The 26000-nt window shown below is 38.9% G+C and overlaps 1 protein-coding gene across 6 annotated transcripts in view; it reads left to right on the forward strand.

The window, feature by feature from the left end:
- Positions 1 to 24819, forward strand: part of slc4a4a (solute carrier family 4 member 4a) — a 98805-nt gene extending 73986 nt beyond the window's left edge. For 3 of the 6 annotated variants that reach the window (XM_088336577.1, XM_088336581.1, XM_088336580.1), the window contains 11 exons: positions 298 to 483; positions 552 to 665; positions 2603 to 2764; positions 4218 to 4396; positions 6303 to 6375; positions 7629 to 7697; positions 7806 to 7979; positions 11985 to 12137; positions 14519 to 14612; positions 16220 to 16299; positions 21657 to 24819. In XM_088336577.1, the coding sequence (XP_088192703.1) occupies positions 298 to 483; positions 552 to 665; positions 2603 to 2764; positions 4218 to 4396; positions 6303 to 6375; positions 7629 to 7697; positions 7806 to 7979; positions 11985 to 12137; positions 14519 to 14612; positions 16220 to 16263 (1248 nt within the window). In that variant the 3' untranslated portion in view covers positions 16264 to 16299; positions 21657 to 24819. The remainder of the gene's footprint in view (positions 1 to 297; positions 484 to 551; positions 666 to 2602; positions 2765 to 4217; positions 4397 to 6302; positions 6376 to 7628; positions 7698 to 7805; positions 7980 to 11984; positions 12138 to 14518; positions 14613 to 16219; positions 16300 to 21656) is intronic. The other 3 variants (XM_088336576.1, XM_088336579.1, XM_088336578.1) reach the window with 1 other exon arrangement.
- The last annotated feature ends 1181 nt before the right edge of the window (positions 24820 to 26000 follow it).

The raw sequence follows: 26000 nt of genomic DNA on the forward strand, positions 1-26000 counted from the left end.
TTAATTTTACATACTTGATTAAATACGGAAAAATGTCAATTACATTCGTAAGTATGGTCCATTAGTTAACAGAAAACTAATATGAAGTCATATTTGCATTGATAACTTGGATATAATGTCATGAATGTGACACACAATAATAATGATAATAATAATTTCCTTTGTATTGTCATTCTTTGTTAGAACGAAATGTCGATACACCTGACCCGTTGTAGCGAGCCGATGCAGCCGCAGCCAACAGAGGGCGCCGCCATTTTACAAAGCATATACTACTGAACGTTGCATTTATATGTCCAGCCCATAAACGCCACATGGTCGTCTCTGAGCCGTACCGACTGCCTGAAGTACAACGGCGAGCTGGTGGGCAAGGCCTGCCACTTCGTCCCAGATATCGCACTTATGTCCATCATCCTCTTCTTTGGCACCTACTCCTGCTCCATGGCACTGAAGAAGTTCAAGTTCAGCCCCTTCTTCCCCACCACCGTGAGTCCATATTGAAGTCTTGCTGATGCGTTTCAGGGTCTTTGATACGTGCTTTTTCTGTTGTGCAGGTCCGTAAACTCATAAGTGACTTTGCCATCATCCTGACTATTCTTATCTTCTGCGGTGTTGACGCGATGGTTGGCGTGGACACGCCCAAACTTATAGTACCCACTGAATTCAAGGTGAGTAGGATTATAAGTCCCATTTTGCAAGTCTATGTATGTTAACAAACATACCACAATTTAAGTCAAGTCATGTTTATTTGTGACGCCCTTAATCACAAAGAGTCTCAAAGGGCTGCACAGACCACAGATTATTGCAAACCACAGACTATTATTACACCATCCCCTGATCTAAAACCAACATGAGGGCAAATAATACACAGACATGTCAACATAAAATAGAGGTTATTCATATGCTATAGAATAGAAGTGTGTAATTTAAGATAATCTAATCCAGCGGTGTCTTACTCATTTTAAATTGACTGTCCTCAAAGGGCTTGATGTAATTTTTAAATGTTACTAAATTCAAATATTTACGTTTTGTGAAATAAATGTCACTTCTCATTAATGTCATATAACCCATTATTTATTATAACGTACTCAAGTTTTCTTGTCGCTCTAACATAAATCCCTTTAAATATTATCAGTGTATGAAAACCCATATAACACCATTGATGAAGGATCAATTGTTCCAAGTAAGAAAAGAAAAAAAAACATTCATTGATTTGAAACATTTTTGTTGTCTTTTATTTATTTATTTATTTAAAATGTTTTTTTTTTTGTCAAAGCAAGCTCTTAATTTATATTTGCCATTTGTTTTTAGACACTTAAAATTTTCAAGCTCTCACGGGCCACATAAATTGACCCGCAGCCCTTGTGATTGACACAAATCTCATCTCATCTCATCAGCCGTACCGCTTATCCTCATTAGGGTCGCGGGGGGGGCTGGAGCCCATCCCAGCCATCTCCGGGCAGTGGGCAGGGGACACCCTGAACTGGTTGCCAGCCAATCGCAGGGCATACAGGGACAGACAACGCATTCGCTCATTCACACCTAGGGACAATTTGGACCGGCCAATCCACCTGAAATGCATGTCTTTGGACTGTGGGAGGAAACCGGAGTGCCCGGAGGAAACCCACGCAAGCACGGGGAGAACATGCAAACTCCGCACAGGAAGTCTGGAGCTGGATTTGAACCCACGACAGGTTCCCATGACATGAACTGTGCCGCACAAGCGCTAACCACTGCGCTGCCGTGCTGCCCCGATTGACACAAATGATCTAATGTAACATGCAGTTACATGACACGGTGTAACGTATTTTTTGTCAGGACCTGAACGGAAACAGGACCCAATTGCGTAACGTTTAACACAAGTTTTTTTGAAAGAAAGAGGAAGGGCTGTGCCCACGATCCGATGTTCGCTGGACGCGGTACGTAAGTCGCTCTCATACTCGAAATCTGATCCAAATACGGAAATGGATCTTCCGTAGCGAGCGATGGCGGTGTCAGGGATGGAAAAACTGGTCGGTAGCCGGGACAGGGAGAGCAAAAGCGTGGTCGGGGTCAGAAACGAGTCGTAAGCCAGGACGAGAAAGTAGACGTAGTCAGAATCAAAAATGGGTCGTAAGCCGGGACGGGATCAAAACAGGTCGTAGCCAGAGACAAACGGGAGCAAAAACGAGACAGGCGGGAGTCAGGGTCAAAAATGGCTTGCCTTGTACAATCAGAGGTTTGCAGACGGACTGACAACAGGGAAGTAACAGGACTGGGTTTAAATAAGGACAGGGAACCAATCAGAACCCACAGCAGTTGGCGCCAAATGAGCGGGCACAGGTGATTCACATTGGTAATCATGAGTTTTTATTACTAAAAAATGGGGTGGGCAATATTGCTTAAATATCATCGAACAATTTTTTCAAAACAAATTACAATCTTGATTTAAGATGAAAAAACAAAACAATATTGATTTGAAAAATAAGGAGAAATACAAGAAATATCTCGTAGGACAAGACATTTCTTTTTATTTGTTGATTTTTTTTATTGTATCAATTACAACGCTGTTGATTTTAGCACGGCCCTGTTTAAGCAATCCTTAAATCCCATCCCCATCTCTTAGCCGACAAGCCCCCTGCGAGGCTGGTTCGTGCCTCCGTTCGGGGGCAACCCCTGGTGGGTGTACCTGGCTTCGGCACTGCCCGCCCTGCTGGTCACCATCTTGATCTTCATGGACCAGCAGATCACGGCCGTGATCGTCAACAGGAAGGAGCACAAGCTGAAGGTGAGCAACCTGCCCTGGTGAAACCTTGCACTCTCACCAAATGTGGCATTCCTCTCGTGCCTGTGAGGCATGTTTCGTGCCGGTGAGGGAACACCTCCAATTAGCTTTAGATATCCTAGTCATGCCATGAAGCAAGTCGTCCACAAATAATGGAGTGTACAATTTGTCTGCAAGTATTTTGATCATTGATTCATCGAATATTATTTTCAAATCACAATGTTACTGTGACTAACCACAGGCCAAACCCCAAATCAATTGCCACTACCTGTGTTGAATTAAATCTGTCAGACAAAATTAATGTTACAAAATCTTAAGAACACAATTGCTGTAGGACTGTAGAGCTCCAGCAAACCACTGGCAATTATCCACAAATGGAGAAAAATGGGAACAGTGGTAAACCTTCCCAGGAGTGGTCGAACAACTGATGTTACTCCAAGAGTGTGACGGCTCATACAGGAGATTACAAAAGAACCTCGAAAAACATCCAAGGAACTGTAGGCCTCATTTGCCTCTGTTAAAGTCAATGTTCATAACTCCACTATAAGAAAGAGACTGGCCTAAAACGCCTTAGATGGTAGAGTTTCCAGGCCAAAATTGCTGTCACAAAAGTGCACATAGAGTCGTCTCACATTAGTTAAAAAGCATCTTGATTATTCTCAAGACATTTGGAGAAACATTCTATGGACTGATGAAGAAGGGTGTTCAGCCCATTACATCTGGCGTAAAAATTAGACAGCATCCAACAAGAAGAACATGATGCCAACTGTAAAGCATGGTGGTGGCAGTGTCATTGTCTGGGGCTGCTTTACTGCCTCAGTACCAGGGCAATTTGCTGTAGTTGACGGAATAATTGATGATGGCGTTTACCAGAATATTGACCATCAGTTTGTGTCCTCAATCTTAAGCACTCCTGCATCATGCAGCATTATCAAGATCTGAAACACCAGAAAGTCCACCTCAGAATGGCTAAATAATGCAAAACGAAGGTCCTGGAGTGGCCAAGTCAAAGTCCGGATTTCAAATGCTGTGGTGTTACCTTAAACGTGCAGTTCATGCTAGAAAACCCTCCAATACGGCAGATTTGAAACAAGTTTGCAAAGAAGAGTGGGACACAATTCATCCACAGTGTTGTGAAAGACTCATTACAACATATTGTGTGTATATTTATATATATATATATTTTTTTTTTTTCGTGCCTTAATAAATGGAAATTACCCTTTAGGGCTGATCTTTATTTTGTAACCTTGAAGATTTGATAAAAAGAAGGGGCTAAGGGGAAGGCTATAGGACAGGATGGGGTTCTCCTTGCAAGTTCAAAATCCATTGATGTCTTCTCACTTTATTTTGAGTGTCTGCTAAAGTTTAAACTCATTTATAATATAGCTGGAATTATTAATATTATTCTTGTCTTTGTAGTTCTTTCTGTGACGTTTGCCGTTTTTCCATGTTTCAGAAAGGTGCGGGTTACCACCTGGATCTGTTCTGGGTGGCAGTGTTGATGGTGGTGTGCTCCTTCCTGGGCTTGCCCTGGTACGTGGCGGCCACCGTCATCTCCATCGCTCACATCGACAGTTTGAAGATGGAAACGGAAACGTCCGCGCCCGGAGAGCAGCCCAAATTCTTGGGAGTCAGGTAAGTCCAAATTTACTTTGTTAAAAAAAACATCACTGCTAAGCAGTCCTGTGTTACAGTTACTTGTTACGTCATCCTGAATGTAATTGCCTTATCCTCTCAATAACCCCTTTGACTTCAGTACCCACTACATTGCATGTAAGCGTCCCCGCTTTGAAAATAGCCAACTACTAAAAGAATTTCAAAATATGAATAAACCGTGTACTTAAACACCAATAGTTATTTGTTTATGTAGTTAATAAAAGCTAGTAGCAAGCTAAAAACATAGAAAATTTAATCAATTTACTGTACCTTCAAGCAGCGCTTCAAAGGCACCCGTAGACCAGTTTCATATTTCGCAATCGTTTCCTTCCTCGACTTTATCTTTGTTACTGTTTTCCAATTTTTTCTCCCCTTACTTTACTCCCACTTACTTAGAACCCATTTAATATGGGCAGAAAAAGGAAATAAAACCAACAGAAGCACTATAAAATGAGATGTGGTCCCTCTTAAACGAGGTGAAGAGGATGAGATTGAGCAGGGCGTATTTGTCCCTTCATATGTTTTCTTGTACTTAGCATAATTTGGTCAATGAAAAGACTTGCAACCCACTGAAAACGGGTCCGCAACTCACTCTTGGGTCCCAACCCACTAGTTGAGAAACAGAGCTCCAGATTACTGACAACCGAAACTAGCACGTTGCTCTTAAAGTACCTTTCTAGTTACAATTTACTGTATATACTCACATTTAAGCCGACCCCCTGAAATTGCTTAAAGAGAGCCACATTATAAAAGAAATAAGATAAAACTTGTACACCAACCTGTGGAAGCGGAGAAACCCTTGGCTTGTGCGATCTTGAAACCTTGCAAACAAACACCCCCGAGACACTCCATATCCATTTTGTCTTCTGTCTTCCAACCACTCGAAAATTTCCTTCTCCACTCTTGGGTAATGTCCAAGCAGTTTCTTTTTTTATCCAGGCATGGTGTATTGCAAAAATAATTCTAAAAAAGGTCAAATGTCAGCATTTCTAACCGTAAATTTTGTGCTCACGTTTGCCGAACTGATTTCTCTGTGCCTGTATAAGCCACGCCCACTGCCACAGGAGCTGCCTACCAATCGCTACTGGCGACACACAATCAAATACTCTCATCAAAACTGATCTCCTGATTTCAGTAATTTTTTTTATAGTTGTGAATGCGGCTTGGGTGTGATGGTAAGGCGCCCGCTTTGAGACTGGGAGGTCGGTGGTTCGCGCCCCGGCCGAGTCATTCCTAAGACTTAAAAAGTGGTCGGCGGCGCCCTCTGTTGGCTGCGGCTGCATCGGCTCGCTACAACGGGTCAGGTGCAATCGACATTTCGTTCTGTGTACATTGTTACACAGAATGACAATACAAGGAAATTATTATTATTATTATTATTATTATTAGTATATACAATAGGGAGAATATCAGAATATCAGTAGGGTGAAATTCAGTGTCCTAGTACTCTAAAACTCAGTTGTATTTTCCGGAATGTTGTTTTTAGCGTCATGTTGCAGGCACATCAAAGGTTAGATATGACTTCATCAACGAAAGGAGGAACCTAAATCATGGTTTGCTTATAATTGATAGCAGTGTAACGCACCATGACAGATGAGTTACAAAATGTTATTAAAATCGTGTTACGATGCTCGTTACAGAGTAAAGCAATCGCGTTCCAGGAACATGTTCCTCAGTGATGCGTTACTCCCAACACTGGTCCTAATTGATTTTGTTTCCCTTTCATTCGGACCGCTTTGCACTCACACGTGCTGTGACAGCTGCGAGCTGAGAAAACAAAAACACAAACGGAACGTCCTGCAGGGACTGAGAACGGACCGGAGAAAATGGAGGAAAATTCATTGTCAAGACATCGACGATGTTGTAATTATTTCATCTATTTTAGGGAGCAGAGGGTCACCGGCGTATTTGTTTTCATCCTGACCGGATTGTCCGTTTTCATGGCTCCCATTTTAAAGGTAAATGCTCATATACTCTAAGGCGCACCTCATTATAAGGCGCATGAAATTGTGATTGCAGTAGGAGCTACTTTGTGTATTTGTGTAAAAAAATGCAATGATTGGATCAGATGAATGTTGCTAACCCAAATTGCAAAACATTGAATGCAACTGATTCCGGGGTAGTTAAGGTGAGAGTGCCGGCACTTTACCACTAGACTAACTGATTTGCATAGTGCATTCTAATAGGTTGAACAGTCTCTCCGCTTCTTCACCTGTGTGTCAATGATGTTGCAGTTTAAAATGTATACGTACGTAAAAAAGTATTTTGTTGAAAGACTTTTTGTTTTCTCCATTCTCTAACGTTCGTTGGTGAAAGGGTGGAGAGACTGTTTAATCTATCAGAATGAACTCTGCAAATTAGTGTTTTTGGCATTGTGAGTAAAAATAGTGAAATAATGAGACAAGCTCTAATGCCTTTTTGTATGTCATTCGTACCACTCATGGTCTAATAGTAAAGTGTCTGCATTCCCACAGCCACAGTGAGAGAAAATAGTGTGATAATGAGACAATCCATCCATTATCTGCACCGCTTATCCTCAGTAGGGTCACGGGGGTGCTGGAGCCCATCCCAGCTATTTTTGGGCAATGGGCAGGGGACACCCTGAACTGGTTACCAGACAATCGCAGGGCACACAGAAACAGACAACTCACTTGCTCATTCACACCTAGGGACAATTTGGACAGGCCAATTAACCTGAACTGCATGTTTCTGTAATGTGGGAGGAAACCGCAGTGCCCGGAGGAAACCCACGCAGGCACAGGGAGAACATGCAAATTCCACACAGGAAGGTTTGATCCCATGACCTCAGAACGGTGGCGCTGACGTGCAAACCACTCATCTACTGTGCTGCCCATAATGACATAATACCTGCGCAATTTTGTGTGTCACCTGTACCACTGGTGGACTTGAGGTAAAATGTCGGCGCCCTCACCGCAACTACTCAGGTTCGATTCCCGTTGAATACAATGTTTTGCGATTTAGGTCAGTGATGATTATCGATTGATCAATCGTTGCACATTCATTGCTCCAATTAGGTACTACTAGAAAATCTTGTATGGTAATGCATACCTATAATTACTGAATGCATTTCCAATCTTATCATATTCTGTGGTGCATATGAGGTGCACTTTAACATTTTAGGCCGGAAAATACGCTAATTTACTCGTAGTGTTTTTTAAAGTCACTAATATTCATGCAACGTCTCCATTAGTTCATCCCCATGCCGGTGCTGTATGGCGTCTTCCTGTACATGGGAGTGGCCTCTCTCAATGGAGTTCAGGTCAGTTTTTCTCACAATAATAACAAGTATTTTCAATTAATTCACCGCCTTTGATATATTTAGACTTCTGTTAATATCCTGGTTAAAATGACATATATTTGCATGTAGTTTATGGACCGCCTGAAGCTGCTGCTGATGCCTGCTAAGCACCAGCCCGATCTGATTTATTTAAGACACGTGCCACTACGGAAGGTGCACCTCTTCACATTTCTTCAAGCCATCTGCTTGGCCTTGCTTTGGATCCTCAAATCCACGGTGGCGGCCATCATTTTCCCTGTTATGGTAAGGCCGGCATCTAGTGGTTATAGATTTTGGATTTGGCAGTGAACTGCAAAAAAAATATAAACACGATTTTGCCACATAAGATCTTTTTCAGTGCATTATTATTTCCATCGTTATTTTTCTACTAAAATTATACGAATACCATTCCCCGATATTGCAGACAGCCCATAATCTTGCTCATTAGGTTTATTTTTTTATATATTTCTACAAACTTTTTTAGCTTGTTTATTATTAGAAAAATAATACTTAAAATCAGAAAAAATGTGACTAATGCTGATGACAGGTAATTGTATTTGGTTTAAGATTTGTTATTCCTCTTCTTTATAAAACAAAAAAAGAAAGCTTTCATTTGAGCTAATTTACAATTATTTCTTCTCAAAAGTAGTATAAAATAAGTAAAATAATCAGAATTTTTTTCTCACTTCTTTAATTTACCGTATTTTCCGCACTATAAGGCGCACCGTGTTATAGGGCGCACCCCGAAAAAATAGTTTTTGGTCCACGTTCGGATGCGGTGTCCGTACGATGTCACTCAAATGCATCGTTCCATCATTCGGAAGGTTAAAGTCTTGGAATTCAAGAAATGCCATTCCTTATTTTCTATTTTCGCTCGCAACTTTACTGTGCAAATGACAATAAACACTTGGAATTGAGTTTAATTTAAAAATAGACACTCCATTCCATCCATTATCTGCACCACTTATCACAGAAACATCGAGTTCAGTCTGAAACAAGATACAGGGATAATATATAGCCGGAGTAGCTCACCGAAGTCGTTGTGTTCATAATAATGTGTAGCCAATGTCCTCTTATATCCGTGAGTGTAGTAAATCCAGGAGAATAAAATATTTACAAATACAGTATAATAAAAAATGCTTTCTGAATGCCGTCAACCACGTGCTATACACATTCATCTTTTTCGGCCAATTGCAGGCTTTGTTTTGCCGTTTAAGCCAATGCCAGCCTGTAAATGATAAAAAGGATCCGCCCATTGACCTCCGAATAACTTTAGCCAATAGTGATCGATTCAAATGATGATTGACACATCTTTTTTGGCCAATTGCAGGCTTTGTTTGCCGTTTAAGCCAATGCCAGCCTGTAAATGATAAAAAGGATCCGCCCATTGACCTCCGAATAACTTTAGCCAATAGTAATCGATTCAAATGATGATTGACACATTGGTTAGCCAATGAAATGCCGGTAAATAAATACCAGCATACACCGCGGACTACTTGGCGTTCGGGGGAAAATCTAGTCGGCGGCTGCAAGTTAGTTGGAAGACTTTGCGATTTAATATTGATCCATAAATAAGGCGCACTGTATTATAAGGCGCATGGTCAGCTTTTGAAAAAAATTATGACTTTTAGGTGCGCCTTATAGTGTGGAAAATACGGTAAATTTTTTTAAACATTGATTTAATTATTTTTTATTTTACTTTTGTTAAAAAAAATAAAACATCTATGCTTTGATTTAGAAAATATGCTATATTTTGTTTAGTTTAAAGTTTTGCTCTTCTCATCCATAGTTAAACAAATATATAATGTAATTGGCAGATAATTATGCTCTTTTACTTTTTTTTAAATCATTTTTCTAACTTTTTTAATGAGAAAAATAATACTTAGAATTAAATAATTTGTTGATTTGAGATGACGAAATTTTGGGGGGAAATTTTGTTATTCTCCGGCACAAATCGGCACATAACTTCATTCAATTTACTTTTTAATATTTTTTTGTTTGGACTTTTGTTTCAACTTACTCCTTACTTTTTCAAATTTGAAAAATAGTACTTGGTATTTAAAGAATCCTGCGGTAACGTAAATGTTAGATAATTTTCTCTAGTTTTAGTTTTTTTTGTCTCATCTGTAGTAAAAAAAAGAATATTCAGCAAATTTTAAGCATTATTGAGATTCTATTACCTATTTTACAAATTTTTACAAAAGATAGATTAGATATATATATATTAATAACATATATATGTATATATATATATATATATATATATATATATATATATATATATATATATATATATATATATATATATATATATATATATATATATATATATATATATATATATATATATATATATATATACCCTATTTTCCGCACTATAGGGCGCACCGGGTTATAGGGCACACCCCCAAAAAATAGTTTTTGGTCCTATATCTTCCATACATAAGGCGCATTGGATTATAAGGCGCTACAATGGGAACGTCGACAAAACAGTCAGATAGTTCAGTCCAACTTATTACCCCCTTAACATTCCGAAAGCTTGCTAAGAAGCAAATACGTGTCGTAGACACGTGTGGATGCGGTGTCCGTACGATGTTACTCAAATGCATCGTTCCAAATATCCTTCGGAAGGTTAAACTCTTGGGATTCAAGAAATGCAAACCATTTCTTAGTTTCTATTTTCTTTTTCGCTCGCAACTTTACTGTGCATATGACAATAAACACTTGGAATTGAGTTTAATTTAAAAAAAGCCCCATCACAGAAACATCGATATCACTCTGAAACAAGATACAGGGAAAATATATAGCCGGAGTAGCTCACCGAAGTCGTTGTGTTCAATAATAATGTGCAACCATGGTCCTCTTATATCCGTGAGTGTCGTAAATCTAGGAGAGTAAAATATTTACAAATACAGTACAGAAAAGTAAAATACTGTTTTCTCTATGCCGTCAACCCAACATGCTATTCACATTCATCTTTTTCGGCCAATTGCAGGCTTTGTTTTGCCCCTTTAGCCTATGCCAGCCTGTAAATGATAAAAAGGATCCGCCCCCTTTACCTCCGAATAACTTTAGCCAATAGTGATCGATTCAAATGATGTGTGACACATTGGTTAGCCAATGAAACACCGGTATATAAATCCCAGCATACACCGCGGACTACTTCGTGTTGGGGGGAAAATCTAGTCGGCGGCTGCTTTGCATTAGTTGCAAGACTTTGCGACTTAATATTGATCCACATATAAGGCGCACAGTATTATAAGGCGCATGGTCAGCTTTTAAAAAAAATTAAGACTTTTAGGTGCGCCTTATAGTATATATATATATATATACCGAAGCCATAACCCCCTAGTAGGAAGTGGCTGGAGTCGAAAACACATTCACATTTTTGACTCTTTCTGGGAGATTGATACTGAGGAGGGGATTCCCAGCCCCCTCGCTTAACCCAACTGATGCGTTGCAACATCTCGTTGGGAGTCTAATCCTAACCCTAACCCCCCGATTCCAACCCCTAATACCAATGTTGTAAGTCTTAGGTATTACCTGCCCGAGGTTCAAACCAACAACCTCCCAGTCTTGGGGCGGGCGCCCTACCCCCAAGGCCACCGAGCTGGTAATAATAATAGTAATTGTTTAAAAAAATTAAGGAAAAAACAAAAATAACCCTTAAACGAATATACCCTCCGATCATTTTTACTTACGTAAGAAATATAATATGGGGGGTATTATGGTGGGAATTTGAAAACTGTGAAGCTGAAATCAATGTATTAAACGTGTTTTCTATAGGAGAGTCATTATAATGCTCAAAATAATGCTTGCCAACTTCCTGTTCTCGGACTTTTTAGCCTTTGAAAGGGTCTTTTGGGATCGGAAGACAGTAGAACATGTCTTTGTACCCCTAAGTACACCAGGTTAATACGGGACTGTGAAAAAGTTCAGAGAACTGTCTGTCTTTCCTCCACATTTCCTCAGGCCCTTGCAGAAACATGCACTCGTTGTTGTTATTTATTTTTTGAAAGGTCACAAAGGAATCCCGACACAGGAAAAGTCCACATCTTGTATATGTTTTTTTTTTTTTAATGGAACATAGGAGATGGTTCATGCGGGAATGTGAAGCGGGGTAGGGTCAAAATATCACAGTGGGTGTTAAGGTTTATTAAACAAGTTTGCTAAAGTATGCGGGTTATGTACCTTACCATTTTTCAATACTCGAGTATTGTGCTCGAGAAATGTTTGCCACCTGATTCTTGAGACCTGTCCCTTTTTTAGATCCTGGCTCTCGTGGCTGTGAGGAAAGCCATGGATTGCGTCTTCTCACAGCAGGACCTGAGTTTCCTGGATGACGTCATCCCCGAGAAGGACAAGAAGAAGAAGGAGGACGAGAAGAAGAAACAAAACAGAGAAGACAGCGACGTCGAGGATGTAAGAGATTCAAAATTTATTGTCAGCGAGTCTGCAATGAACCCTTATTTTAGAATTGAATTGAGCTTAGTTTTGTTTTTTTCTTTGATTATTCAAAGAATTGGATAAACAATCACGGGTCGGCCTGGGGAAGTTTTTAATCTATTAATTATTGTTTTTTGTGTTTATTTTTTTGAAATGTAATCATTTAATTACTCTGATTATTTTCGTTTGATTTTTACTACTTTTAAAAAGCAAGAAAAGAATCACAGAGGAAGTGTGACTCTAGAAGGGTCAGTTACCTGACAATTTAGGTGGATTTAACTAATTTTAGGTATTTTTCCAAAATTATTTTGTTTCAATGAAATAGCTTTGGATTTTTTTCATTCCCTTCTGCACTGAGCAACTAGTTTTTAGAACCCTTTTGGTAGAAATGTGATGATCTCAAAGGTCACAATTCACATAGAAACATCTGGTTAAAACGACATTGAAAATAGGTTAAAATGACACCAAAGTTTGTTAATTTGTTTCTTTCTAAGTGAATGTGAAAAAGGTATTTTTCAAGACGTTGAGATGAAGACTGTTTTTGGGGCTGAGTTTGGGCTGCATGGGGCAAAATTAACACAATTATGATTATATTCAGAGTAATTTGGGCCCAACCCAATTTGGATATATTTTTGGACTAAATCATGTCTAAAAGGGACCAGACCGGATTTTCTATTTCCAAGATCTGATGCTAGGTGGGAAGGTCCCTTCAACTTAGTGGAAATGCATTTATCACCAAGGACACATGCGTGTTCGAATCCAACCAGCAACAACTGGTTGAAAAGACGATGAAAAGAGGTTGACCAGACACCAATGGTCCTTCATTTTATTGAGATGTGAAAAAGTAAAATACAACTTCTTTTCTAGGAGGTTGAAAAGAAGACTATTGGGGGGAGAAATCTGAACCGAATGAGACAATATAAACACAGTAACAAATTCTTTTTGTGTTATCCCAATTTTTGTCCATTTTCGAAAAAAAAACGAAAAAAAAAACATGTCTAAAACAGACCAGACCGGGTTTTACCTCTATATTTTCGGGTCTGGTGCTAGGTAGGAGGGTCCCTCCAACAGACGCTCCCCTACTTACGACCATTGGACTTACGTAAAATAGTAGATACGAAAACAAAAAAAAAATTGGGATGTAGAAAAATATCTGGACATTGCTGTAAGTTAGATTTTGTATTGTGCACCTTTTTCCGAGTACAGGACATAACTGTGGTGCCTCCAGCATGTGGTGGCGCTGTGAGAGGTCACCCAGCACCCACCCCGAAGAAGAAATCTGGCTTCTACTTCCTAGTTCGTTTGTAAATATACAGTACTACGTGTACTGTATCTTGCTCGCTAAGAACTTTGATGTTTTTATTATTTAATATCTCGTGCATCCATTCAATATGGTTGGTGTAAAGTGAAAAGAAGAGGCGAGCCGTTTCTCTTAAAATAAAAGTGGAATAAGAAAGCTTGATGCGGTTGAGAAAATGGTCGGAATGCTTTTTTTGGACACTTTGTTACCACGGTGGAGGACCTCTTGAAGCTCATCTTCCAAAAGTTTGTTAAACTGAACTATATTTATCTTTATAGATATAGCATATTATTACATGAAATGTTTATATTTTAGTACAAAACAATACACTACAAGCCTCAAATATCCTTATATAAACCTTAAACATACAAAATATAGCACTGAAGCAACTTCCGAACTAATTTAACTTACGATCGTCCGATCTCATTCGTAAGTAGGGCAGCATCTGTAATGCATTTATCACAAAAGAGACATACATGTAAGAACTCACCCAGCACAACCTGTTTGAAACAATGTCGAAAATGGGGTGGAAAGACGCCAAAAGTTTCTTTATTTGGCCAAAAAGGGAAAGTTAAAGAAGCATCATTTTCAAAGCGATGTGAAGAAAAGTTTTAGGAGCTAAATTTGGACCGCATTAGACAATCCAATCACAATGAAAACGATTACTTTCAGAGTAAATTTCCACCATCCCAATTTTGGTTGATTTTTGGACAAAAAAACGACCAAACCGGATTACCCCAAATGTGAGTTGCTAGGTGGAAATGCAATTATCACAAAGGACACATGCTTGTCCCAACCCCCACTTCAAGAACTGGTTGAAAATACATTAAATTATGATTAAAAAGACGCAAAAAAATATTGGATTCTTGATTTGGACCGAACGAGACAATATAAAGACAATAATGACTCTTTTTTGGACTTAATCGTGTGTAAAACAGACCAGATCAGATATACCCCAAAGTCCAACGTCTGGTGCTACGTGGTAAGGTCCTTCCAACTTGGGTGAAGATCAGATCTTGAAGACTTTGCGTGTGTGTGTGTGTGGTCTCTCCAACAGTCTGACTATCCTTACAATGATAAAGTTCCCAGCATTAAAATTCCCATGGACATGATGGAGCAGGAACCCTTCTTAGGTGGTCAGGCGGCGAACAGTGAGTAGATAACCAAGCAGTGGCACATGCTAACAGCTTTCTTCTTCCACCTCCGTCTTCATCTTCTGCTTTTTTTCCTCTGCATGGCACTGCATGATGTTGGGCGTCTGGATTTTGTACTTTTTAACACTTAACGGATTTTGTTTTTTTTCCCAATTATTGTATGTCTCTGTTTTTGCTTGTGAATCAGTTTTCTCTTGGGTGAATTAACACATTTTTGTTTGTTTACAGTTATTATTTGTGTTTTTTTTATGTATTCACGCAGAAAACCTTTTTAATTTCACCGTCTGAAATTGATAATCATTGGCTACGTTTACATGCAGTTAACAATCCGATTGAAAACAGACCATCGTCATTATTCCGATTTTCTAAAGTCATACAAACGTACATAGAAATATGATAAAGTTCTTTGTCCGACTACGAATATTTCGATTGCAATAGTTGGGTTGGTCCTTTCATTTTCCATGTATTCATGCACGAGTAATCTGAATGCTGGTGCGCACATGCAGTTTCCCTCATCTGAGATATTTTTATGCCACAAATCACTCCTTCAGTATACAGATGAATGATACCTGCAAACTCTGGTTTTGTTGCTAAACAACCAAAATTGTATTGGTTGATTTCTATGGGATTATTTCTGTTTCGTTTTCTGCCCTACGGTCCAGATATAGAAAATGCCACAGTTGTATCCATCCATATATAGTATAAGTCTTTTCTTTTGGCAACAAATGTATGAGCACATTTTGTTAACGTATGGGACGTAGCAATGAAGCTTAATTTGGAGCTTGGAGGAAACTAGCATGGTTCTTAATTGAATTTGGTGAGTGTCATGAGTTAAATTTCAACAGTTAAATGCAGAAACTGTCATGGTTTTTCTTTTCGGAAGGTGTGGAAGCACAATGCAAAAGCACGGATTAATACAATTCAATGGTTGTCCTTTATTAGGACAGGGTTTGTTGCAAGGAAAGGCAGGTAGCGAGGCAACAATATCCAGAACACCAGAAACAATCAAGTGTTCAAATAGACAGGCAAAAGGTTCAAGCAGGAAAGTCCAAAAAGTCCATCAGGTGGTTTTCGTAGAGCGCTGTGACGGGTGCTTATAAGGTAACGAGAAACACAACTAACTAGCAAGGAACCAAGGGGATGGCGTACTGATAGAGGAAAGAGGGCGAGTCTCGATAGGAGGAAAATCCACGGGGAAATCAAGTCACGTCAATATGGAGGAAAATAGAACTCGGAAGTGAGTGACCAAATAAGGTTAGGCCAAGAGTGCGAGAGAAAAAGAGCTCAGAGTGCAGAATTGTTACAGAAACGACATCTATTTGCGTAATGACGTTGCTTTCACTTCACCTTGGTGATCGGGATAATTGCAAACGGCATGTCTATGGGGTTATATGTCTGTCCTTAGGCATGTAAACGATTTATGTGGTTATTGCTCCAAAAATCTGCTTTCTGATCCCAGTCGGACTATTTACTGCATATAAACGTAATCATTGTTTTGTGCTTTCTGTATTATTGATACCGACTAACACTTCATAAACGCTGCTCTAACATTCAATGTTTTGCACATATTAAAATAAATGTCTGGTCATGTGTTTACTCTATAGAAGATAAATCCGCTTCACTTTCTGAGCGACAGACCTCGTGCTGAGCGACCTTACTACTACCAGGCCAACTGCTCGTCCAGGTGAGATTCGCACGAATGTGATTTTGTCGTATGTTATAAAAATATTTGAGCAACAAGATTTGGTTTAAAAAAAAACAAGAAAGTACCATATTTTTAGCTTTTAAAAGCATTTTTGTATGCCATACTTGGGATGAAAATAAGCCTTACCATTAATGGATATGAAGGTCTCGGGATGTTTCAACAGTCAATTGAACAGTCGGTATCTCTGCGTTACGACTTCATGACTCGTCGCTGATATTAGCATCAAATTAAAATCGAGCACAATCGAAACTTGAAAAAGGACGACTTGAGTGCACTGGTGCAATATTTTACGGTACTTATTTCCAGCATTTAAAATGGCAGCTCCACCATCTTTAATGCTAATGTGGCTAAAGTTCATAACGTTGCTAGTGGCCCTAAATGTGTTAATGAACTTGGACATGAACTATATTTTAGATTCAAAATTTCCAAATTCGGCAACAGAATTTCGTTTAATGTTATCAACGTTTCTAACGTTGCAAGCAGTTAGCGTCGCTAAAGGAAGCAGCAAGCGCCTGGACGTTAAGTAGTTTACAGTTTGGAAAAATAAAAAATCAGTTTGTCAAAAGAGTTATTCTACGGTGTCTTAAGTTTGTAATGTCCTGCTGCCCTGCTACACGGACAGACTGAGGAGATCTGTCTGTCTGTCTGTCTGTCTGTCTGTCTGTCTGTCTGTCTGTCTGTCTGTCTGTCTGTCTGTCTGTCTGTCTGTCTTTACATCTATCTATCTTTACATCTATCTATACTATCTCTATACTATCTCTATCTATCACTTTCTATCTTTTTCTCTATACAGTATGTCTCTCTATCTATCCAACTATACATCTATATCTTTCTATACATTTATCTATCTATCTATCTATCTATCTATCTATCTATCTGTCTGTCTGTCTGTCTGTCTGTCTGTCTGTCTGTCTGTCTGTCTGTCTGTCTGTCTGTCTATCTTTACATCTATCTATCTTTACATCTATCTATACTATCTCTATACTATCTCTATCACATTCTATCTTTTTCTCTATACAGTATGTATCTATCCAACTATACATCTATCTATCTATCTATCTATCTATCTATCTATCTATCTATCTATCTATCTATCTATCTATCTATCTATCTATCTATCTATCTATCTATCTATCTATCTATCTATCTATCTATCTATCTATCTATCTATCTATCTATCTATCTATCTATCTATCTATCTCTTTCTCTCTTTCTCTCTTTCTCTCTTTCTCTATTTCTCTTTTTCTCTATTTCTCTCTCTCTCTCTCTCTCTCTCTCTCTCTCTCTCTCTGTCTCTGTCTCTCTATCTATCTATCTATCTATCTATCTATCTATCTATCTATCTATCTATCTAATACTGAAAGTGGGTACCGTTGCTAACGTTAGCAAGTGCTGCTCAACAAAAACACAATATTTTTGGCATTTATAGCCGCCAGTGGCCCTTAGTGTGTTAATAACCTTAGACTTGAACTATATTTAGGTTTCAAAATTCAAGTCTTGGCTACAGAATTTTGCTATGTGTTTCAGGTCGCTAACATTGCAGGCCCCTAGCGTCGCTAATGCTAGCAGCAGGAGCCACTCAACAATTACACAATTTTGACATCTATCGGCCTTCAATGTGTTAATAAACCTGGACAGTTAGTATTTTACGGTTTAGGAAACTAAAAATAAACAATGTTTCAAAATAATTATTCCAAGGTGGCTTAAGTGGCCTTAGAATGCGGTAATAGATTTGGACCTGTTTTACGGATAAAAATACTAATAATTTGAACGAAGTTGCAGGACCAGAGCAATTGTGAAAATAAAAATTGCTACTCGTAGCATGAGTTTTCTAAAATCTTATACTCAAAGGGACAGTGTATTATATCTAGTGCCTCCTAGTGGTACAAAAAACATTCAGTGTAAATAAAGCAAAAATGTATGTGAATACTAGCCAATAGTCATACCAATGTTGATTTTTATATTACCGTATTTTCCGCACTATAAGGCGCACCGGGTTATAGGGCGCACTCAAAAAAAATAGTTTTTGGTCCTATATTTGACATACATAAGACGCACCGGATTATAAGGCGCTACAATGGGAACGTGGACAAAACAGTCAGATAGTTCAGTCCAACTTATTACCCCCTTAACATTCCCAAAGCTTGCTAAGACGCAAATACGTGTCGTAGACACGTGCGGATGCGGTGTCCGTACGATGTCACCAATCACTCAAATGCATCGTTCTGAATATCATTCGGAAGGTTAAAGTCTTGGGATTCAAGAAATGCCAACCATTTCTTGGTTTCTATTTTCTTTTTCGCTCGCAACTTTACTGTGCATATGACAATAAACACTTGGAGTTTAATTTAAAAATAGACACTCTATTCCATCCATTATCTGCACCGCTTATCACAGAAACATCGAGTTCAGTCTGAAACAAGATACAGGGAAAATATATAGCCGGAGTAGCTCACCGAAGTCGTTGTGTTCATGAATAATGTGCAACCATGGTCCTCTTATATCCGTGAGTGTAGTAAACCCAGGAGAGTAAAATATTTACAAATACAGTACAGAATAGTAAAATACTGTTTTCTCTATGTCGTCAACCCAACTTGCTATTCACATTCATCTTTTTCGGCCAATTGCAGGCTTTGTTTTGCCCCTTTAGCCTATGTCAGCCTGTAAATGATAAAAAGGATCCGCCCCCTTTACCTCCGAATAACTTTAGCCAATAGTGATCGATTTAACTGATGATTGACACATCTTTTTCGGCCAATTGCAGGCTTTGTTTTACACCTTTAGCCTATGCGAGCCTGTAAATGATAAAAAGGATCCGCCCCCTTTACCTCCGAATAACTTTAGCCAATAGTGATCGATTCAAATGATGATTGACACATTGGTTAGCCAATGAAATGCCGGTAAATAAATCCCAGCATACACTGCGGACTACTTTGCGTTCGGGGAAAATCTAGTTCGCGGCTGCTGCATTAGTTGCAAGACTTTGCGACTTAATATTGATCCATAAATAAGGCGCACTGTATTATAAGGCGCATGGTCAGCTTTTGAAAAAAATAAAGGCTTTAAGGTGTGCCTTATAGTGCGGAAAATACGGTAATAAAAATCACAAGTTGAGAAATGTGTATTTCATTTTCATAGTGCAGTCCACGCTTAGGTCTCCGCCATGTTTGTTTTCCAACTTGTCGCTTGTAGCATTGATTTTCGTTGGCATTAGACAACAGTGCCACCGAGTGGTCAAATATCACACACTGGGGCTTTAAGTGCACCTTAGTCTCCAAAACCCTTTCAGGAAGACTCCAACGTGAAAAGCAGCTGTGCTAACAGTGCATCTGTGGCGTCAACAAACATGTCTGATGTCCTTTTCAACATCCACACAGCTGCCGACTCTGCAAAAAACAAAAAAACAACATTTCTCGCATTGCCAGCTTGATGAAAATATGCAGTTTTGAGGGGGAAATCGTCCGGAGTTTGATGATGTAACTCCGTGATGACATCACAACCCTCCCAAAACCTAATCCCGTCCCACCGAAGAGAAATTGCTTTGTACTTAAATGACCTCCCCTCAGGCATTCAAACTGTTCCAATAAAATAGCAGCAGTGGTAAGACTTAAGCTAGCATTAGCAATGAAAACATTCCACCCCCCCTCCCGCCTACTTGTAAAGTTGTCTTATGGGCAGGGTATGTCCAAAATCCGTCCCAGGGGCCATTTACGGGCCCGTGATCAGATTTTTACTGGCCTGTGGTCTCTGTCTTAAAATTTATATGTGGCCCGCAGTATAAAATACATCTGTACAAAAATAAAAAAGTCACCATTTTACCAGATGATGGCAGCAGCCCTTTGTCCATCTCCCCTTGGCTTTCTGTACGAATTTTAGCCCAGCCCATTTCCGACATGGCGACTGTAAATTTAAAAAAAAAGAAAGAAGGAAAGTTGACTGTGAGGGCCGCCGCTTCCAGGACAAGTGAACTCAGAACTGCTATGTCGACTATAAAAAGCTTACTGGGAAGGACCGGTGTGAAAAGGTGAAGCAATCGGAAGCTGTTATAACAGTACGGGAGCGCTTTTTCCCGAGACCCTAAGAGTCAAATGAAAATGCTACAAAGGCCCTTATATACATCTGGCCCACTTTCTGATTAAGTTTGAACAACCCTGTTCGGTGGCGGTTCTATACTAAATTACTCCCTGGCCCCCCTCCAAGCGTAGTCTGACTCAGGAGGTAGTGCGCTTGTCTTGGGATCAAGAGATCGCAGGTTCGATTCCCGGCTCCTCCGTGTTATATGTCAAAGTGTCCTTGGGCAAGACACTGAATCCCTAATGCCCCCAATAAGCAGGTTGGCGCCTTGCATGGCTGCATGGCCGCTATTGTGGTGTGAGTGTGTGTGTGAATGGGTAAGTGTGAAGCACATTGTAAAGCGCTTTGGGAGGTCTTCATTGACTTGAAAAGCGCTATAGAATTGCAGACCATTCACCAATCTCCTGACTTTTGCTCTGAAACTGTTGTTTTAGTAGATGTTCAAGGTTTTTACATTGGAATGTTACACTATTTACACTTTTTGGCCTTATTTTTTTAGAATATTTTGCAATAGGAAGCATAGTTGTTGATATTGTTGGGGTTTGTATTCTCATGTCATAGCTGCTTTTTTTGGTTTGACTCTCTTGGCTTTTGTTCTTAAACAGTTGTAGTCGAAATAGTTCTATTTTTGTATACTGTTAAAGTTGAAAGTGTAGTTCTTTATTACAAAAGATGAAAATTTTTTAGTGTTTTAGTATTTTTTTTAAATATAAACACAAAGTTGGCACCGCAGCTGGGTGGTTAGCGTGCAGCCCAATGTTGCAGAGGTTCGGGGTTCAAGTCCAGCGACCGCAGCCTCCCCATGTGGAGTTTGCAGGTTCACACCGTGCCTGTGTGGGTTTTCTCAGGGTACTCCGGTTTCCTGCTACATTCCAAAAAGATGTCAGATTAATCGGCCGGTCCAAATTGTCCCTAGGTGTGAATGAGCGAGTGAGTTGTCTGTCTCTGGCTGGCAACCAGTTGAGGGTGTCCCCTGCCCATTGCCCAAAGATAGCTGGGATGGGCTCCAGCACCCCCGCGACCCTACTGAGGATAAGTGGTGCAGATAATGGATGGATGGATGGATAAATACACACTCAGGAGTCTATGGGTCAATTATTTAACGATCATGACATTTTCAAGCTGAAAGTATTCGTATCGAACCGGTATCAATTCATACATTTACTTATCGGATCGATACCAAAATCCCCAGTGTTGTCCGCCCCTTTCAGCAGTACCATAATCAAAAACAGATCGAATAATCGTTTCCATTGCCTTCACAGCCCCGAGATGCGTCCTCTCAAGCCGGTGCCTCAAATTAGAATAGACATGGACCCGGATGACGACAACTCTTTCTACTGGCGGGGCCGAGGATCCGAAACGTCCCTATAGATCCGCCGATCCGCCTCGCCGGGTGGGCGGGGCCCAAGGAAAACCCCGCCCCCAACTCTTCTTCTTCTACTACAAATCAGAACAAGCAAGCTAACGCCACTACTTCTTCTATGCAACTGCTGCTCTGTCTTACCGGGGCATGGAGTTCCCTCCTTGCTTCCTTTTCTATCGATCATTCGTCTATACTTTTGTATATTAAAATGTGTAAAAATGAGGAAAAAAAAACAAAAACAATCTCATATATATTATAATAACATTTTCCTGTAGCAGGAAATGTACATTTTTTATAGTCTACCTCGATTCGATGGCGGGGGGTGTCTCAAAGGTGTGATTATGTGATTATATAGTCATACCTGTCAACCTCAGACAAATGTTCCACTTGATAATGATTGAAATTCTTTTTATTAAGAGATAATAACCTTACAAACACCACACGGCACCTTCAGTGCCTCGCGAAAGTATTGCCCCCCCCAAGAACCTTTTGTCATTTTGCCAGATTTCAGGTTTCAACCAAATATTTTCTAAGAATCAACAACATGTGAGACATCATTGTGAACTGGGACCATATGATTTCAACATTTATTCTTTTTACATCGCAAAAAGGAAAAGTAGATGTTGCAAAAATAGTGCCCCCCTGATCCAATGTCTACCTAAAAGACTAATACATTAGTACCTCTACTTTCGAATGTCTCTACATAGGAAGGTTTCAGGTTACAAAGTACCTGAATAGGAAAATATTGCTTTAGCTACGAAAATTGCTTCTAGTTATGGAATTAAGAAATACAGTACAGTACAAACTAGCTATCGCTTAAAATCTGCCTGGCAACCAAGTGCGCATGCGTGCTCCCACCATGCTCTTCGTGTCACCGTCTTCGTTCACTGACGAAGAGGAAGAGGGTTTCTGGCAAGATAGTAGGCGGGGAGGAGGACGCAGCCATCATTCAAATAGCCCAAATTACAGATATTTTAGCAAAAGTCCATAAAAATTTGTGGGAAGGAATCACCTGGAAAAAGTGTTGACAAGTCGGGCTATCGTTCATGATGATGTCTGGATCGCGCTTTTTCGACAGATTGTTAAAAGCTGGCAAAAGCAGACGTCATTGGATCCGTTTTTCAATAGACGCGAGGCAAAAGGGTAAATTAATATTTTTATTATTTCCTTTATTGTTCGTTTTTTGTACATGATGTGCCTCTCGTTTTATGTTTATTGTGCGGTAATCTAATTTGATCATGTATTTGTTTCACGTTCCGATGCTCTTTTATGATTTATTAGAAAAATGTCATCCTGTACTTTTGCGGGGCTTGGAACGGATTAGGGAATTTACTTACAAAATGCGTCTTTACTTACAAAGTTTTCAGGTTACTAAGCTACTCTCAGAAAAATATACTGTAAATTTGAAAGTAGAGGCATCACTGTATTGACAAACAAAGTGCATTAAGTCTCAGTTTGAATGCACCTGCTCTGTGATGGTTTTCAGAGGTCTGTGAAAGCAGACACTGCATCGTGAAGACCAAAGAACAGACCAGGCAGGTCCAGGATAATGTTATGCAAGTTCAGAACAGTAATGGGATACAAGAAGATTTTATAACATTTACACAACTAGAGTAAGCCAAGTCCAGACCTTAATCCTATATTTGTGGAAAAGATCTGAAAAATACTGCGCACAAACGATCACCATCAAGTCAAGTCATTTTTTTTAGTTGTATTTATTTGTATAGCCCTTAATCACAAAGAGCACATGTTATTGCACAGACTATTATTTCAGACTGTTATTACACCATCCCCTGATCTGGAACCAACATGAGGGCAAGGAAAAACTCAAAAACCTCAACATGAGGAAAATGAAGAAATCTTGAAAAGGGACCGCACATGTGGTATCCCCCTTTCCGGATTACACGACTGCAAAGGATGTTACAATTACAAATAATACAGAGATATTGTCCACAAGGAACTTCAGCTCTTTTGCAAGAAAGAACAGGCAAATATTTCTTTTTCAAGATGTAAAAAACTTCTAGAGGCAAACCCCAAAAGACTTATGGCTGTGAACGCAGCAAAATGAGGTTGTACACAAATATAACTCAAAGGGGGACAATATTTTTGCAACGCCTACTCATTTTTTTATTTTTTAGCACAATATGAATTCGGTTCCACTTCACGACTATGTCTCACATGTTGTTGATTCTTAGAAAATAGTTTAAGTAGAGTTTTATATCTATACGTTTGATTGAGACGATCCGGATTAGAACCAAAATGCACAAGATGAGATCGGACTAACAAAAAAAACAAACATCCTAAAACAATTCCTTTCATTTTTTTACCTGTACAAAAATTGTTAAAGGGCGCACACAATATAAATCGATCAAAAAACGCAGAAAATAGGCGGGAAACTTCTAAGTTGACAGGTATGAATAGTTATCCATGGTTGCTTAACAAATGAACGAGGCTTATGTTTTTGATTCGGTTTTCTTACTACATTAAATCAGGACTTTTGTTTTATTTCTTTTTTTTTTTTAACGATTGTGTGTGTTGGTATCTTTGTTAGATATTGAAATTTCTTCTGCTGCGAGTGTTATCACCTCAACAAAAAATAGGATACTTTCAAGTGGCTTATATTACGCTTTACGAATCAGACTACCGCTTTTCCCCCTGAAAAAAACTACCGATACCGCTTTTTCAAAACAAAAGTCTCGACTCAAGACGAGTATTTTAATCGTCGGCTGTTTTATTTTGTAAGCAAAAATAAACCGCTCCAATGATTGCATAAGACTTCCATTTTGGTATAAGTTTGGCACTCTTTTTAAAAAAAAATAATATTATCTGAAGACAGATTGTGTTCCATGCATAAAAATGGAGTGAGCGATAAAATCAAATGATTTTTAATGTCAAAATGTTGGCATGTTTAAATGTCCTTCATTCATAATACAATATTGGAACTGACATATTTAGTCAGTAACATTCTTTCTTTTTACCCCCAAAACTCACAAGACAATATGTATAACAGAGGTAGGCAACCTAAGGCCCGCGGGACACATGTTATTCTGCCTGCCAAGCGACAGCGTTCAAAAAATAATCACTACACATATTTATATATATTTACACTTTTGATAGTTTAAAAGGTTTAAATAGTTAAATATTACTACTTATAAAGAATGTCCTTCGGTCCCAACTTTGCCCCTATTGTCCCTTTGTGTGTCTACGACAAAAATACTACTACAAAAATACTATAAAATTGCTAAAAAACTATATATATATCTGTGCTTAAAACAGGGGACCCAATATATGATGTTGCTTTCAAAGATACTATAGAAATACGACAAAAATCCAATGTTAGTAATACTATACTCCAAAAATACTACTACAGAAATATTACAACATAAATATCACAAAAATACAACTACAAAATACTAATGATATCCAACAAAAATACTCCCGTGGTTATACTACAGAAATACACCAGTACTACTGCAAAAATACTATAAAATACTAATATGGAAATACTTGGAAAATACCACTACAGTAAAACTAAAATACAGAAACACTACCATAGAAATATTATGACAGAAATACTCAAAATACATCTACAGTAATACTACAAAAACTCTACGGATATACAAACAAAATAGTACCATGGGAATACCACAAAAGTACAAAAGGAATACTAAAAAAAATTATACAATGGCAATATTACAAAAATCCGACTGCTGAAATACTACAAAAATGCGAATAAATGCAACTAAAATAATACTACGGAAAAACTACGAAAATCCAACTGCAGAAATACAAATAAAAGTACAGTAATACTACAAAAAAAATCAAATATTATATTTTGCTTTGATTGTGGGCGTTTCAAACCCCCTTTGATAAAGCTATTTAAAAACAAATATCAAAAATATATAACATGTAGATTAGACTTATTCATACTTTCCTGCAAGGCGCCTATCTGCTGCATTAGGGGTTCAGTGTCTTGCCCAAGGACACTTCCACATTTAACACAGAGGAGCCAGGAATCAAACCTGCAACCTCTCTGTCCTAGGATGAGCTCTCTACCTCCTGATCTACTAATGTATTTTTTGTATAAATATCTTCACCAAACAAAATAAGTCATTAAATATGCTGTACTATCTCACGAGCAAATAAGTGTGGAATATATTGTAAAGCGCTATATATAAAATGCAGCCCATTAACTATTCAATAAGTCTCCATTACTGCAATTGGCTGGCAACCAGTTGAGGGT

The sequence above is a fragment of the Urocampus carinirostris genome, chromosome 5, assembly GCF_059441175.1.
Source record: "Urocampus carinirostris isolate Australia breed hairy pipefish chromosome 5, RoL_Ucar_1.0, whole genome shotgun sequence".
Taxonomy (NCBI): Eukaryota; Metazoa; Chordata; class Actinopteri; order Syngnathiformes; family Syngnathidae; genus Urocampus; species Urocampus carinirostris.